The sequence below is a fragment of the Zosterops lateralis genome, assembly GCF_965231275.1.
Source record: "Zosterops lateralis genome assembly, chromosome: 6".
Taxonomy (NCBI): Eukaryota; Metazoa; Chordata; class Aves; order Passeriformes; family Zosteropidae; genus Zosterops; species Zosterops lateralis.
The window spans coordinates 5,128,609-5,145,567 of record NC_139761.1 but is presented as its reverse complement, the minus strand read 5'-3'; the positions used below and the strand labels follow the sequence as shown (position 1 = coordinate 5,145,567).

The following is a 16,959-nucleotide window of genomic DNA, read 5'->3' as shown; positions in this document are numbered from 1 at the left end:
TCAGCTCTGTCTGATCACATCTGCCTGGAACAAAGGTTTCCCCCAAGATGAAATTTAGTTGGGTGCTGGTAGAGCTGATCCAACATTATTGAGTCAACATAATTTTGTGGGAGCAAAGGAGGAGGAGTTTCCCTGCTTGAGCGTGACCTGGGCTGCTCTGGCTGCTCTCACCCATTTTATTTGGTGCCACAGACACGAGTGGCTTGTGTTGGTTTTGGTAACCCCTAAAATTTGTTCGAAGGGGTGAAATGGATGATGTTGTTGAAAGAAAAACTGGAGGAATACATTAACCTTTGTATTTCCATGAGCTAAAACTCATTTTATTCTTCCTGATCTCTCTAAAAACAGTGAAACTATCTGGAGAATATTTAGAAAACTGTGGTAATATTCAGTTGTAAATATATTTTTTTACAGAGCAATAAAAGAAGATATTTTTGTAGTGAACTCAAGCCAGAAAAATGCAAAAGCCTAAATGACCTGACAGTGTTTCATAGTAACATGTTAATAACTACTTCAATTACATTTTTTCTTTTTAAGATAACATTTTTAAGAATATCTTTCAGTCCTTATATTTTATATTTTTTTTGGCACAGCAATCTACCCCATTTTAAGTCTTAATTCAGTTGTAAATCTTCTGAAGGGATGGTCAGAAGAGATCTTTATTCAAAAGATGCACTTAAATTTTCTGGTTTAGTGGTTTGAATAAATCTATTTGACTTATCATGTAAAAAAACAAAATTGCATTTTGCAAATAAGGCACTGCCATCTTTGAAGTCATATGAGGCAAATTATTAAATCTGTGTTTTCCAGCAATGTATAAAATCTTGGCTTATAAAAACAATTTTTCCTGATATTATTCCTTTTGTTGATCTGATACTCAAGCTTGTCTTAAGTCTGTACCTCATAATGTTCTTGCTGTTCTCATTCAGTTCATCAGCATTGTAATATTTTCCAGTCGGGTGTGGCTTTAATTTTTAACAGAAATTAAAATAAACTATCAAGTAATTTTTTTCACCAATTATCCTGTCAGAAAAGCAAACTTTGGGTTTTTTTATGCAAGGATTGGGTACTTTAAAAAATTCCTGCAGAGCTACAGGTCTGGTGGCAAGTCAAGCTGTGGGAAAATAAGATGAGCAAAACAAGTTTCTTAACATTTTGTGAGTTGCTTTTTTTTTTTGGTTTTGTGGTGTTTTTTTTTTTTTTTTTTTTTTTTTTTTTTTTTTTTTTTTTAAGAAAAAAAAAATTGTACTCTGTGTCACTACATGAACTTCTGGAAAATGAGTGGGAAATATTGAACATATTGCCAGTTGTAACAACAAAAATTCAGCAATGAGAGGAAAAGATCAGCAGGCTAGAATACAAGCTGGAAGGGCTGGATACTCTGGTTGTCAAAGAATCCTGAATGGGTGATCACTGTAAGACACACTGAACTTTTTTTATTTTTCCACACTTCTTTTTTCCTTCTAAATCCCACAATATATTAATTCTTAGCTGGTTTCATCAGGCACTGTTGTGATGGAACAAGGAGGAATGGCTTCAAACTGAAAGAAAAGAGGTTTAGATTGGATTCAGGTTGGGAAGAAATTCTTCCCTGTGAGGTTTCTGAGGCCCTGGCACAGATTACCCAGAGAAGCTGTGGCTGCCCCATCCCTGGAAGGGTTCCAGGCCAGGTTGGAAGGGGCTTGGAGGAACCTGGGATAGTGGAAGGTGTCCCTGGCCATGGCAGGGACTTGGAACTGGATGGTTTTTCAGTCTTTTTCAATCCAAACAGTTCTGTGAGTCTCTGAATCTGTAAAACACAAGCAGCGTGTCCAACCCTCCTGCTGCAGATTGAGACCATTTCTTGGAAGAACCAGAAATGCTTTAAGGCATTCCTCAATCATCCTTAACATCCACTTCCTGAAGAGCTGTGCTAATAGCACTGAGGGGGCTGTGAAATAGTCTGAGCATCAGTGATCTTCCCAGAACTGAGTGTCTGCCTTTGCACAAAGGATAAATAAAACTAACAGACCTCAACTCCTGCAGCTTGTGGCTGGGTGGTTATCACTGCAGGACTGTGTGGTTAATTAATGTTTATGTTCTTTAGAATTTCCATGGGAGCAATTTGTGCTGTTGTTTCTGTGGCTGCCATTACATAAATACACACACACACACACACACACACATATATATATATATATATAAAAATTCTTTTGATGCTACTGAGAGGTGATAAAAAACTTCATTAATTTGTATTTCACATTCCAGGTTTTGCTGAAGCTAAAGCACTGGAGTCCAGCAGAAAGGTCAGTGGTTGGGGTGCCAGGCAAGGTCCATGGGGTGCACTGCCTTCCTATAAGCTTTAATAGAATCCCTCATTCTGCTTTCCAAACCAACACACTGTTTCTGTGACCTTGAAAAATATGTACTCTTTACCTAGAATTTGTTATTTTTCTTTTTAAAAACAAGATCTAGCACAACATTTAAACCCAATCCACATAGTCCACATAGAAATATACATGAAAGAGTAAAGTCCTTAGATGTGGTATTTTAACACGAATTTTAATCCCATACTTTTAGAACTCTCCTCTAGATCACTGTGTCTGCAAATTACACATTGTACACAGCAGTTCAGTATTTGATTTAAGAAGATCAGTTACTCCCTTAATCCCTAAATAAAACCTCGCTTCTGCATGCAAGAGTGAGTTTGTTTGCACACAATTTTGAGGTGCAGTGAACCTGCCAAGTGGCATTTCACATTAAAATAAAAAACAATCACATAAACCTATGAGGGTGTATCAGATGTAACAAAAATAAACCTGTGGAGGAGAGAGCTCAAGGCAGCCTGGCTGAGGTGACACCTTTCAAAGCCTCTGAGCTGCTGGCAGACTGTCCTTAGCAGTGTTGGCAGGTGATGGAATGAAAAAAGCATTATCATCACAGTCATATAGAAATATGCAGTTACAGCCAATGATCCATGTAATTTGAAAGGATCTTCATGCTCTTGGTTCTGTTTTTGACCCTTCAACAGTGCTCTGCATCTGTCTAGACCTTCTACAGCATCAAGTTTTGGTGACCAATACCAACCCAACTCCTAAGAAAAGAAAATCTTTAATCTGGTCTATTTAATGGTCTCTAGGAAAGTCTCCATATTTGAAGCACACAGAGCATAAACTCTACCTTATAAAGAATTTTATAGTGCACTTCTCCAGCAGTCAGTCTCAAACATCATGAGGAATCATGCACATGTTTTATCTTCTGATGTTAGGAAGAAGACAGTCTGTTTCCACTGGTGGGGGATGAAAGCTAGAGTATGTGATGAAAAAATCAAGTTCTCTGGTATATTCAAGCTCTATTTTTTTTTTATTAAAGTCTATTGAAAACCCGGCTCTATTGTTTTATTCAAATACCATGTTAGGAAATGAACAATACACAAGCAAACCATTGTACTAGGACATGTCACAAGCTTTTTATACAGATTCACAGTGATAAACAGATAAAAAGACATTACTTTTGATCTATACCAGATACTCAGGAAGAATACAAAGTGCAGCTTTTTAATATTACACAGTCTCACACCCAGAGGTACTTCACCAGAAGCCTGGCACATAACTCCTTTTTGAAAACAGAAGTTTCCAAAGCGTGACAAGCACGAAAATTGCTCCATCCAGACCACTGGGACAGAGTTGTTGGCACAGGCTCCTTTCAATGTCCATTCCCAGATTCAGCAAGGATCCGTGAGGGCTCTGTGTACTTTGCTGTCAGCAAGTAGAAAAGAGCAGGGGCAGGCACCAAGGCAAGCAAAGGCAGGTCCTGCTCAAGCTTATCCAGTTTGGAAATGGAGATGATTCCATAGGCATGGAGTAACCAGTGGCTGAAGAGGACAACGAGCCTTTTCTTCCTCACGAGCAGATCCTTGAAAAACTTGCAAAATAAACAAAATATCCTGTTAGCATTCAGCACCTGAAATTTGAGAGGTGTGACAGGTAGAGGAGAAAAACCATGTGAAGCCTCCTGGGTTTGAGCCCTTCCAGCACACACCCAATATCCCAGTGCACTATCAGAGGGAATTCTTACATGAGATTCCTCCAGCCAAGAGGGGAAGGGATGAAGGAAGAGGCTTAAATGTAAAATACACCACTGAGAAAAGACAAGAGACAAAGTGGTCTCTGCTCACTCAAGTTTTTTACTGTTGAGTTTTAACACAGGAAACATGTTTACCCACCTCCACTTCAGAAGCAGACATGTACACAGCCAGTGTAACCAAAGAGAGCACCAGGATGATGTATGGGAAGGCATAATCTAAAGGCAAACATGCAACGCGTTAGCAGGCAAAAAATGGCACGGCTTTTCCTTCAGCAGAGAGAGTTTCTCCACAGGTGTGAAGCAAACTGAGCTGCTCCAGCTGCCTCTTAGCCTGGCACCAAACAAGCACAACCCTTCAGATGCTCCCCCTAAGGTTTTCTGCTGTTTCTCACTGCAGTTATTCAACACTTCCAGCACGAATTGAAAAAGGCACATAATGAGGAAAGTAGTCAGGCTGAGTGGAGATTTTGTGGCACCTCTCCAAATGTGACAGGAACGCTGGAAGCTAAACCAAAAATAGCCAATCTCTCCAAATTTACACTGAAATCCATCTCTGAAATTAGACAAGCTCTGCCTTAGCAAAAAGCAGAACTAGCTCACTCTGAAATACTTTCCTCTCACACCCCCTCTATTCATTTTTTGGGACAGTCTCTAGCAGCATTGGCTGAGGCAAAGCAGTGTTGGTCAGGAGCTTGGTGAGGACAGAGCTCCTAACGAGCAAAATTTTCAGGAGAAACTCTTCAAAACAACCCTAAACGATATTCTTATTCCCAAAGCAAAAAGTGTCTCTCTCTTCTCTCCCTTAAGTCCTTTCTCAGTGTGCATTTATAGGTATGTTCAGGAGTGTTTTTTAAGAGAGAACTCACAGAGGAGGCCTCCTCCCACGGCCTGCAGCACGGTGAGGATGGGGAAGAAGTAGAGGGCTGCATAAATGCTTTTAAATCGGTCAGACCTCCCCAAACCACAGGCAATCTTCTTCACCAGGAGAGGCCGAAGCAGCATCATCAGCACGAGACAGAAGGCGTAATAGATAAATACAATGGTGTACCTGGAGAAAAAAAAAATGAAATTCCTTAAAATGTGCAGGGTTCTCATGGAAACTCAGGGCACAATTAAGGAATTTGGGTTAGTCAGTGAACTCTAAAGACTTTATAGGCAAAAGGTGTAAACACAGAATGATGGGATAACTTTTCCTTAGGGGAAACAGTTAAGCTGTTTCTTTCCAATGAGTGGCAAGCAAAAAAAGAAGTTTTAAGCTACATAGTGACAGGATGAGAGGACACAGTCTCAAGCTGCACACTGGGATATTCATGTTGGACATCAGGAGGAACTTCTTCACAGAAAGGGTGATCAGACACCGGAATGGGCTGTCCAGGGAAGTGATGGAGTCACCATCCCTAGAGACTTTTAAGGAAAAACTGGAATTGGCACTTAGTGCCATGGTGGTGCTGGGTCATAGGTTGGACTCAATGCTCCCAGAGGTGTTTTCCAACTCAATTGATTATGTAATACCCTGGACTGTGCCACTTTCTTTGATTACTCAGAAAGTCATTAAGTGTTGCTAAACCCATGTAAAACAGCTCAATGCACGAAACATTCAGGGCATTGACTGCCATTGATCCCAACTCCACATGAACACCTTTGGCAGCTTTGAGGAGAGGCAGGGACAAAACAGAAACCCAAAGGCCAGAGGGGCAGGCAGAAACCCAAACCCTTCAAACTCACAGGGGGTACACGGCCTCGTGGGTGCAGTGCACTGTGGTGATGTAGTCAGGGCTGGGGTTGTAGAGCATGGTGTACCAGTCTGAGAGCTTCTTCACCCTGCAGGAGCGGATGTGCAGGGAGCCCGCGGGGTCGCTCAGCAGCAGCGTCACCACGGCGGCCGCGCTGCACTCCAGCAGGGCTGTCAGGTGCTGCAGCAGTGCACTGGAGCTGAGGGACAACACACACTGTTACTGTCACTGCCAGGGAGGCAGCAAGGGTCAGCCTTGTCAAGCCTCTAAACAGGGGAGTATGGTGCCTTAAGTTTTAGCTTTCATGCTTGTCAGATTGTATGCTGCCTAGGGGTGCAGTTCTGAGCCTCCCACTGTGCTCAGAATCTCTCTTCACAGAGCAGGGAGACAAAACAAATCCTTTTCCTGCTGGAGATCAAGGACAACTTGTTTATACTTTTTCAGGCCCAAAAGCACAAACAGTGGTGGACTGAAGAGAGAAAACAAGAAGGATGGGACTTCATAATCTGAAGCTGTAATTGGACAATTAAACCCCAATATGCAAATGGACCAAAAGTTATAAAAGTGTGAGACCTGGAGACCAGTCAACCATTTTGTGATCATTTTGGGCCCATCTTGGGTGTAGCCCTGGCCACGCCCTGTCCTGCCCAAGATGTATCCTAAAGGCCTTTCAACAAATATCTACTTTATTCTCCAGCTCTGTCCAGTCTCTGTTCCAGGTCAGCCTTCCCAAGGCATCCCCAGCTCCTGGCAAACCCCAACACCCATTGGAAAGAGGGGGCCTGGGCAGGGAGAGCCTTCTGCAGGGTTAAAAGACACTCAGTGGGGAAACTCTTTGACAATCTCAGGTGATTTAGTGTGTAAAAGAAAAGAGCAGTGAGGGTAACACACCACACATCTCAGAAGGGGTGACATTGCTACATGTGATATAAGCAGAATTTCCAGAGCTGCAAGTCCTTACTGAAGATGGTAAATATTCACATAATAAATATTCTCAGCCCTCTGTCTTTTCACAGAATCACAGAATGATATGGGTTAGAAGGGACTTTAAAGACTATCCAGTTCCAATCCCCTGCCATGGACAAGGACAGTTTAATGCACTCCAGAACCATCATTTCTTAAAACACTCCAGTCTAACACCTAACAGCCACATGCAGCTGTGGATTTAAACCTCTTTTTTACAGAACTTCTCTGATGTAAAGGCCACAGCAGCTCTGCTATCAAGACCCAAACCCAGAATACATATTCCTAAAGAAAAAACTCAAACCTATCCTCTCATTGCACTTGTGCAGCCCTGCTGATACTGACCCAGGAGAGAGGGGATGATACAACCTGCTGGGAAACCAAATCCAGCCCAAACTGCCACATTAAAAAGGTACAGACCACGCCCTGATGGCAGTGACTGGAAAGGGTGCCCTGCAGGACACTCACATTTGTAAATAAACCCTCCTACAGCTGCTCTAAACTTCTGTGCAGCCATATCAGCTCAATCAATAAGGATGGATGGGGCTCTGAGCAACCTGGTCTGATGGAAGTTGTCCCTGTCCAACAGAAAGAATTGGAACTGGATGATCTTTAAGCTTCCCCCAACCCAAAGCAGTCTAGGATTCAAAAGAACTGCTGGACAGTTCAGTTCAGCATCTCAGACTGGACAAAAGATTTCCAACTTGAAGCAGCTCATCTAGAGAAAGGGCACACAAACCTCTTCTTCCCAGAATACCACTCGATGAAGAACCAGTGTAAAACCAGGGGCAGCATGGCCATGAAGCCGAGGTACAGCCAGTCATAGCGGTCTGGAGAGCCCACACACTCCCGGCAGATTTTGTTGTCGTCGGTTCTTTGCCCTCTAGGACACACCTGCAGAGAGCAGAGGTTGTGTTTAGAGTCCCACTGCCAACAGCAAATCACTGCAGTTAATGGGAAAACAGCTTGAAGCAGGACGGGGTAAGGCACAGAGCAGATTTTTAAAGAGATGAAACAATAACCCCAGTAATTTTTCAACCCACACTTGCTTACTCTGGGTCTTTTTTTTAATATAAACAAGGGTGAAGCATGATTAAAAGCCTCTATTTCCTTCTCCTGCTGTCACACCACTCCTTTTCATCTCAGCTCCCTCACCAGGCTGCTCACAACCACTGCTCCCAGTTTCTTCCTTCCATTTCATCCCACCTTTCCTGGATCTCGCTCTCCCTTAGCACTCCAATAAAACCGACGTGCACAGCGACTTATTTCAGCACAGCTCTCCACACCATCCCAGCTGGAAGTTCTGCTCCAGCTTTTCCCAGTCAGCTCGGGTTCAGCCCCGAGCCTCCAGCAGCTCCTCCGGGCAGGGTGTCGGGGTGCAGCTCCTGTTCGGTCAGGGCGCTGTTCTCGCCCCCGGCCTGAGCCACCCCGCACCGGGCCGAGCCTCGTACTCACCCCGCAGTCCCCGTAGGTCTCCACGGAGCCGTTCACCGACAGCACGGTCCTGCCGCAGTACAGCCCGAGGCAGGCGGGCTGGATGTCCACAGCTGCGGGGAGAGCGCGGGCCGCGTTACCGGGAGAGGCATCGACCGCCAGTCCCGGCCCGCTCCAGCCGCTGAAAACACCCTCAACCCCATCCACACCTCCGCCCTCATTCCCAGCCCCGGCCCGGTGCCCCATCGCGGCCCGTCCCGTTGCCCCATCGCGGCCTGTCCTACCGGCGCGGAACATCGCGGTAACCCGGCAACCGCGGGCCCGGTACTTCCGTCGCGGCACTTCCGCTTCCGCCGCGGGTCGGCTCCACCCGGGAATGCGGGCGCGGGAACGCCCAAAGGGAGGGGCGGGGCCGAGGGGCGGGGTCCAACATGGGGCGTGGTTAGTTCTATGGGCGCGGTTGTGTGCGTGAGTTCATTGGATGGGTGTGACGTGGGCGTGGTCACAGGCTGGGGAGGCCTGAACGGGGCGTGGTCTGTAGTTTGTGGGCGTGGCCTGTTGTTTGTGGGCGTGGCCCATAGTGGGTGTGGCCCGTGGCACAGGCGCGCCCCCTGCAGTGCGACCCCGGCGGTGCAGGCGCGATGGCGGCACAGGGTGACACCGGCGGTGACGGTGGCAGAGCGGGACGGGCGCTGCCCCCGCACTCGCCCTCGGCCGCGGTGCTGCAGACGGTGGAGATGCACACGGGCGGCGAGCCGCTGCGCATCATCCCGCGGCTGGAGGCGGCGGAGCGGGCGGCGGCGGCGGGGCTGTCGCTGCTGTCGCTGCGGCGGGAGGTGGCGGCCGGGCAGGACCACGTGCGGCGGGCGCTGATGCACGAGCCGCGCGGGCACGGCGGCATGTACGGGGCCCTGGTGGTGCGCGGCGGGGCGGCCGCCGAGGGCGCGCACCTGGCTGTGCTCTTCCTGCACTGCGCCGGCTACAGCGCCATGTGCGGCCACGCCGTGATGGCCCTCGGCCGCTTCGCCCTCGATTATGGGCTGGTGCCGGAGCCTGCCCGGCCCGAGACCGCCGTCCGCCTGCGCTGCCCCTGCGGGCCCGTCACCGCCTTCGTGCCCTGGGACGGCCGCCGCAGCGGGAACCCCGTGCGCTTCCACAGCGTGCCCGCCTTCGCCGCCGCCACCGGTGGGGACCTGGGTTTGCTGGGGAGGGTGGTGGTGGCCGTGCGTGGGGGCTGGTGGCCTGGCTGGGGGACCACCGGTGATGATCTCCCTAGTCCCGCTGTTCTTCAGGGATGCTGTAAGGTGCCCATAGGAGTGCTCAGGTTATCATCCCCATCCACTGCCCTAGTGTGCAGCTGGGTTCCTTCACTCTGTATACAAGCTCATGGCTCAGCACAGTTTTGCCTCCTCACCTTCTTCCCTTTCTCTGCTCAGACTTGGCCATTGATGTCCCTGGCCGTGGGAAGGTGGTGGTTGACATTGCCTACGGTGGCACTTTCTATGCCTTCCTCAGCGCCGAGCAGCTGGGCCTTGATGTGTGCTCTTCAAGGACCAGGGACCTTGTCAGTGCAGCCAGTGCAGTGACAGAAGCCGTGAAGAAACAGGTATGGGTGAGCACTGTGGTGTCCCAGCATGTTCCCTTTGGGGTGGCTGCACCAGACTGAGATGCTCAGGATGGTGGGAGAGTCCCATCCTCCCAGCCCCATGCTGAATTTCAGTCCTTACAAGGATGTGAGAAGGAGCCTTGCTGCTTCTCTCTGTCTCTGTTACCTGCAAAGCAGAGGTGGAAATGCAGCAATGTGGCCTTGTCCCCTTTGGTCTCTCACAGAAGCTGCACTGCACACGTTGCAGCTGTTGTGTGCATTTGTGACCCTCTCTGTGCTGTTCCCAGTTCAAGCTTCATCACCCTGAGAGTGAAGAGCTGGCTTTCCTCTATGGCACCATACTGACAGATGGGAAAGATGCCTTTAGTGAGGAGCCCACCACCAACATCTGTGTGTTTGCAGATGAACAGGTACAGAAACGGGCTCTTCTCAGGCACAAGAGGCACCACAATTGTCCCTTTGTCCCTTAGATCCACTGCAAAGAAGAGAGACTGTTCTGATTCTTAGTTTGGGCAGTGCTTGCTTGTGCTGCTGTCATGTCTGTGGAGAGCTGAGTGTTGATGCACATGTTCTGGTTTTACTCCTAATAGCAGAAATACTTCTGCACACCTTAGATGGTGTGCATTTTAAAAAGTTTCATACCCAAAACCTGTTGATTGGAATTTTCCAGGAGTTCAGGGGCTGAGACAGGATCCCAGCACAGTACATGTCCCTAAAGTCCTAATCCACTGAACATCTCCTGGGGATGAACAACAAGGAGAGAAATGGGGTGTTAAAATTCTGTTATTGTCTGCAGTGCATATGGCATCACATAAATGGCAGGGGAAGTTTTGGTTGGATTTCCCAGCAGAGAGGAGTCTGGAGCACTGGGACAGGTCACCTCAGAAGCTGACTAACACTGTTTTTGGAGATTTTAAAAACTAGGCTGGCCAGGAGCCTCCTCAGCTTAGGAGAACCAGTCGTGCCTTGAGGTGTGAGAATGGGGCAGGTGGTCTTAGCCCCTCTCAATTCTTTTGAGATGATGCTGGGAAGATTTCAAGTGCTCCTAAATAGCCTCAGTGTTTATTAGATCATCCATCCCTAACTCTGCCAATCACAGTCCAGAAGTACCCCAAACCTGCTTTTTTTTGTGATGTATCTGGATTCTCTACAAAACCCTGGGCTGGAGGGGTTTCCCCCAAGTGCAGTGTAAAGGTGGCAGAGAGAACTGAGGGGGAGCAATCTCATTTTGTATTAAACCTCAAAATCTAGAGCTGGTTTCTCTCTTGTGCTGCAGGTTGACCGAAGTCCGACAGGTTCAGGGGTGACAGCTCGAATTGCCCTGCAGTACCACAAGGGACTCATCCAGCTGGACCAGACCAGAACCTTCCGGAGCAGCACCACGGGCTCCTTGTTCACTGGGAAGGCAGTGAAGGCAAGTGGCTTGTGCTGGACTTTCCCCCTGTCTCAGGGGCTGCTGGAAATGTGCTCAGTGGGGAAGCAGAAAAGCCTTTCTGTGCCTGGGGAAGGCTGTAGGGAAGGAGGGAGGTGCCTGGGGGTCTTGCCTTTCCACAAACCTAGCACTTCAAGGGTTTTGGGACCTTGTGTTGCGTGGTTGCTGCACGATTTGGGATGTACCAGGGTGGGGCAGAGCACTCAGGGAGGGGTGTCTGCATTAATGCCAGGTAACACTGGAATTCTGTGGGGTTGGGAGAGTTGAGAACCTTCTGTTTCCTCTATCCTCATCCTAAGCCCTCTGCAGGAAGCCAAGTTTGGGAACTACAACGCTGTCATTGTGGAAGTCTCAGGAGAAGCTTTCTACACTGGCACAGCCACCTTCACTGTTGAAGAGGAAGACCCTCTGAAACATGGTTTCTTCTTCAAGTGACCTAAGCTATGGGTGGTGATAAAGTCTCACTGATGGTGCTGCACTTCTCCTGCCCATCAATTTCTGTTTTGCTTCTCCACACGTTGCAACAGGAAGAGCCTTGGATGGTGTGACAGCATTTGTCACATTTCAGGATAACAGGCTTGTTGCCCTGTTGTGATTAGCATATTGGGTGCCCTGTGATTAGCATATACAAGCTGCTCTGAGAAGCTGTAGTATTTTTTCTCTTCCCAATAATTCACATTAAAAGGGAGCTGATCTTGGAAAGCTGCCTTCAAGTCTAAGTGCCTTCTCTATGTCTGCAAATTATGAATTTCAAAGTTAGATTTCTATTAAATGCCAGCTGAAAATGCTGCCGTTTTCCTTGTTTTCATTCCCAGAGCTCATTTGCTGCATTCTGCTGAGTATGTCATGACTGGGTTTGAATTGCTTGCTCTTGTTGTCTCCTGCTCAGCCAGCTGTGCTGCTCTGTCTCATGCCCCAGCTTCCCTGCTCAGCCTGTCCGGACAACCCCTTCCTCACTTATTTCTCCCATGCCAGGGCTGGATGCGGGCATTTGGTCAGAACTTCCTATATTCCTGCTGAGTGTCCATGCTGTGCTGTCCCCTAAGCCTTCCTCTCTTGCTTTTCTTGGACCACTGGCTGCAAATATCCTGTGGTTAACTTTCAACAGGGGCAGCTGTGTTTGAAGGTCTGAGCCATTATGACCTTTGCTAATTATTTACTGATTTCATCCCAGTCCAGGGGCAGCTTGTGCATCAGAGTGCAGTCTTGCTAGATTTGCCAGAGTCCCTCGAGGGAAAAACCAAGCATTTGCATTTTCAGACCTCTGGTGGCCTGTCACTTCCACTGTGTCTGGACAAAATGGTGATTGTTAAATGAAGACACTCACAGAAGGAACTGGCACTTGTTAAAATGAGACATGAAAATGATAATGATCATCTCATGGAAGTTCATGCAGCAGAAGGGAGAAAGTCATACTGGTGAACTTAGATAAGGCTGGCACAGAAAAGCCTGGGAGGAATTTCTTCTGTCAGCTTGAAAATAACTTTGTAGCAAGAGGAAATAAAAATCCCCTGATTTGTGCAACTGCTGTGTTGCCAATAGAGGTTTTTAGGGTGGTGTCTGGGGCTCTTGCTCCCAGCTTTCCTGTAACCCTCCTGTAAGTCCCATACAGCCTCTCTGGTCCAGGAGAACAAGAAGTGACACACACATCCTCTGTACTTGCAAGGGCACACTCTTCCATGTGTTTTCATCTGGGCATCTCCCTCCTGATCAGGCACCCAGCCTGGCTCCTGGGAAAGAGCTGGGACAGCAACTCACTAAGTCCAGCAGAGGATATTTGCAGGTTCTTCAGGCACTAATTGGGACGCATCCTTCATTACCTATTCTCTACCACCATCCCTAAGAAAATTTTCAGGTAGAGGCACGCAGCTATGGCATTGATGAGAGTGGGTGGAAAGAGTCCTGTTGCCCATATGGGGTCCTGCTCCATCAATCCTACAACTGATGATCCTTCAAGCCCCAGCCGGGATGGTGGTCCCGGCCTCCCCCTGAGTGTCTGCGGTAGCTGGTCCTTCCTGGAAGGCAGAGGAGCTGCCAGGGGGGCACATCCCTGAGGACCCATCTCCGGCTCCGGGATGGGGATGATGCCCCCGGCCCCACCGCTGGTCTGTAGCGGGGCCGGGCCGGGCCGGGCCGGTTCCCCGGGCAACGGCGGCCGAGCGACGTCAGCAGCAGCCGGGGGGGGCCGGGCCGTGAGGCTGCGCATGGAGCCGGCGGCGGCCGTGCCGGGAAACCTCTCCCGCGGCGGCGGCGGGAACGAGAGCGGCGGGACGGCGGCGGCGGCGGCGGCGGGGGGGTGGTCGGCGGCGGCTCTGGCCTCGCAAGCGGCCGCGCTGCTGCTCATCTTCGCCCTGTCCGCGCTGGGCAATGGGGCGGTGGTGCTGGTGATCGCCCGGCACCGGCAGCTCCGCACGGTCACCAACGCCTTCGTGCTGTCGCTGTCGCTGTCGGAGCTGCTGGGCGCGCTGCTCTGCCTGCCGCTGGCCTTCCTCAGCCTGCTCAGCCGCCCGCCCGGCGCTTGGCTCTTCGGGCAGCGCCTGTGCCTGGCCAGCGCCGCGCTGCACGCCGGGCTGGGCATCGCCGCCACGCTCACCATGGCCCTGCTCTCCTTCGACCGCTACTGTGCCATCGTGCGGCAGCCCCGGCACAAGATGGGGCGGCGGCGGGCGGCGCAGCTGCTGGCCGCGGTGTGGCTGGCGGCCCTGGCGCTGGCCGGGCCCTGGTACGGCCTGGCGGGCGAGGGGCGTCGCGAAGCCCGTCCCGGTTCCTATCGCTGCGTCTACGTGCTGCCCTGGGGCTCCTCCCGGCTCGGGCCGCCCTACGGCGCCGCCCTGATCGTGCTCTGCTACCTCCTACCCTTCGCCGTGATGTGTTTCTGCCACTTCAACATCTGCCGGGCGGTGCGGCTGGCCGAGAGCCGCGTGAGGCCGCTCACCACCTACGGGCACCTGCTGAGGGCCTACGGGGAGATGCGCACGGCCACCACGGTGCTCATCATGATCGTCTCCATCATCTGCTGCTGGGGGCCCTACTGCGTCCTGGGGCTGGCCGCCGCCGCGGGCCGCCTGCCCTTCTCGCCCACCATGGACGCGGTGGCCAGCGGGATGGCCTGGGCCAACGGCGCCATCAACCCGCTCATCTACGCCGCCCGCAACCCCAACATCTCGGTGCTGCTGCGGCGCGGCCGGGAGGGCGGCTACAGGACTAGGAATAACATGGTGGCCTATCTGTCGGTGCCGGGCCGCCAGCCCGAGCCCCGGAGCAGGGCCGAGCGTGTACGGGAACGCTACATCAACCGGCACGGCGGCCCCCCGGGCAGCGGCCTGTCCTCCTCCAGCCCGGCCAGCGGGGCTGAGGTGGCCATGTGGGCCTGCAAGACTCCGGCCGTGCTCTTCTGTCGGGACGGGCAGCCGGACACCATCTCTGAGGCCACCCTGAAGGCCAAAGCTGGCACCATCGACACCAGCCTCTGAAGGGATGGGGGTCAGGATGGAGGCGTCTCTCCCTGGAGAAAGTCCTGGAGCCCTTTGTAGCCACATCACCAGGAAAACTGTGGTGGGACTGTGTTTGTTCTCCACTGTGCGAGCTCTGCTTTGGTGGCCTCATCTGTGAGCAGCAAGAGCTCCACGGGGGAAAGGGAAATTCCCCTTCCCTTTCAGCAGGTTTGATGCATCAGTAACAGCCACCGAGCTCAGCTGCAGGAACAGGACAGCGTTTGCTCCAGACCTGCAGAAAGTGCCACTGTGAAGCCCAGAGGCTGACACACCAAAGCTGACTGAATGTCCCTGTGTGAGCTGTTTGTTAAGTGCCATAAAAAGCGATTGAAAGCTGAGCACCGGCAGCTGGAAGCTGCTCTGAAAACACCACACTGTGAAAACCGCATTATGGCAGGAAAATGTTGCTTTTACGTGTTATGTGTGGAAGTGCCAACAGTCATAAAGTCACAGAATGTAGGACAGCCTGAAAAAAGTGATCTATTTATATTATTTTTTTTAATTTAAACTCTGAAGCATAACAAAAAAAGTAATTGATGTATGATATTGGGAGGGAAGGAAAGGAAGGTCACACCTCAGGTGTCAGAATTTCAGCAGCCTTTTCTCTTTTTTGCAGGTACAGTCAAAACACTATGAATATGAAAAACATGAGTTCCTCAGACAGACTGAAAAGGGTGTGGGTGTGAACTGTGGTGTGCACAAGATGTGTGTTTTCTTTTTGAGCTCATCCAAAGTGTCTCACATCTCCAAGGGTTTTTACCATAATTAAAGGAGCTGTGTGAGAGAAATGTCTGAGAGGTAAAGCAATACCATGTGCTCCCTATGTGCTCTGCAGCATGTGAAAATGTGTGTGTGCACAGAACAGTTATTGTTGTATTGATGGCAGCAATCCATTGGAATGCAATATTGAAAAAACAGCTGTTTGCTGTTGAAAACAAAAAAGAAAATAACACCATAGAAGCGCAACGGCACAGCATAAATCCAAATGAATTTATCAGTGTAATCTTTTTGTTCAAGGGCCCAAAGCCTTAAATTAATATTTTGAATCAGAAATTAAAATGTGACCTTCATTTGTCTTTGCCAGAGTTAAGTGTGAGACAGTATTTTTCCTTGTACAGGCTTTAAAAATACAGTGTTTCAGTTTTTCCTGATTTTTCAGCTGTTTGTGACGCAGGTGAACACAGTATCATTATTTTGTAAGTGAGACAAGAAATAAATTGTCTTTTATGCAGGAAATGAAAGTGTCTCAGCCTGGCATCATTCTCAGGCCAGCCTTGGGAAGGGAACTCCTGTAAAAAATTGCCAGTTGAATGATAGCAGAGAGACCTAAAGGTTTGTGAAACTTTAATGCAGCTGATATCCATGCTGTTAAGCATTACTGTAACTTTCTTCTCTGATGCTCCTGAAACCCATGAGGAAAAGATCTGACCCTTGACTACTCAGCACTGCTGATTTGCCCTGCAGCTACTGGATTTTGCAGGTTGAGCAGTGTTTTCTTGCTGTTTCAGAAAGAGGCTGTGCAGAAAACCCACAGCTCTTCACAGGAGCTGTTTGGCAGTGAATGAACACTGGTGGCTTGTTGGAAGGGCAGGACAGGAATTCCTGGCACACCTGCCCTTCCACAGCAATTTGTGGCCAAGTGTAAATGGCAAAAAGGGGTGGTTGTGGATGATGAGATTGGATTTAACTCTTACCTGGGTAGCTGCAGGTGGTAACAAGGAGATTGGTGGGGGTTAATTGATAATTGGCTCTGGTCACCTTCCCTGTCCCTTCTGTCCCCACCACCCCAACTGATTCAGGCACAGAACAACCACTCATTCCCTCTTTTTCATACTGGTTTCCTTTTCTGCTGGTTTGGTGTCCTGACCAGTGTATCACAGGCCAGGGGAGCATCTTTTTGGCAGTCAGTTATGGCAAAGGAAGGGCTGGGGATATCAGGACTGAGGGAGCTGCACTGGGAGTGGAGGTAACACAGCTTTCTAGGAAAGTGGTAGTGAAGCTGCTATAACACAGGTTTCAACATAGTTTTAATAAGCTCAGGCTGGTGCATGTTAGTTTTGTATGTGAGGAATTGAACAAGGGCAGCTGGCCATGGTCTTGGAGGCATCACAAATTGGCACATTTCTGTGAAAAGCTAACTTGGGCTGTAGCAAGGGGAGATTCTTGAACTGATCCTTTTTGACATGGACCTGCTGCAGCTCCAGTAGAGAGCCAGCTTGTGTATTAAAGCTG

General features: G+C 49.6%; 3 protein-coding genes across 4 annotated transcripts; 2 read left to right on the top strand and 1 right to left on the bottom strand.

Moving 5' to 3' along the window:
• Window positions 1-3,051: 3,051 nt before the first annotated feature.
• Window positions 3,052-8,544, bottom strand: JKAMP (JNK1/MAPK8 associated membrane protein). Its single transcript, XM_083863806.1, has 7 exons — window positions 8,480-8,544; window positions 8,217-8,308; window positions 7,501-7,655; window positions 5,791-5,997; window positions 4,932-5,113; window positions 4,205-4,281; window positions 3,052-3,903 (listed from the first exon to the last, which is right to left on the bottom strand). The coding sequence occupies exons 1-7, from the start codon at window positions 8,490-8,492 to the stop codon at window positions 3,685-3,687; spliced, it is 945 nt and encodes a 314-aa protein (XP_083719932.1). The 5' UTR covers window positions 8,493-8,544; the 3' UTR covers window positions 3,052-3,684.
• Window positions 8,545-8,836: 292 nt separating this feature from the next.
• On the top strand, window positions 8,837-11,831 carry L3HYPDH (trans-L-3-hydroxyproline dehydratase; the record flags this gene model as incomplete). 2 transcript variants are annotated; one of them, XM_083864189.1, is made up of 5 exons in its annotated part: window positions 8,837-9,380; window positions 9,632-9,801; window positions 10,089-10,211; window positions 11,078-11,215; window positions 11,543-11,831. In XM_083864189.1, the coding sequence occupies 5 exons, from the start codon at window positions 8,837-8,839 to the stop codon at window positions 11,666-11,668; spliced, it is 1,101 nt and encodes a 366-aa protein (XP_083720315.1). In that variant the 3' UTR covers window positions 11,669-11,831. The 2 variants fall into 2 exon arrangements, with proteins under 2 accessions (XP_083720315.1, XP_083720314.1); XM_083864188.1 differs by having other exon boundaries at window positions 11,078-11,219; window positions 11,547-11,831.
• A 1,603-nt stretch (window positions 11,832-13,434) lies between these two features.
• Window positions 13,435-15,924, top strand: GPR135 (G protein-coupled receptor 135). Its single transcript, XM_083864408.1, has one exon. It carries the CDS (start codon window positions 13,438-13,440, stop codon window positions 14,704-14,706), a length of 1,269 nt encoding a protein of 422 aa, XP_083720534.1. The 5' UTR covers window positions 13,435-13,437; the 3' UTR covers window positions 14,707-15,924.
• Window positions 15,925-16,959: the final 1,035 nt, after the last annotated feature.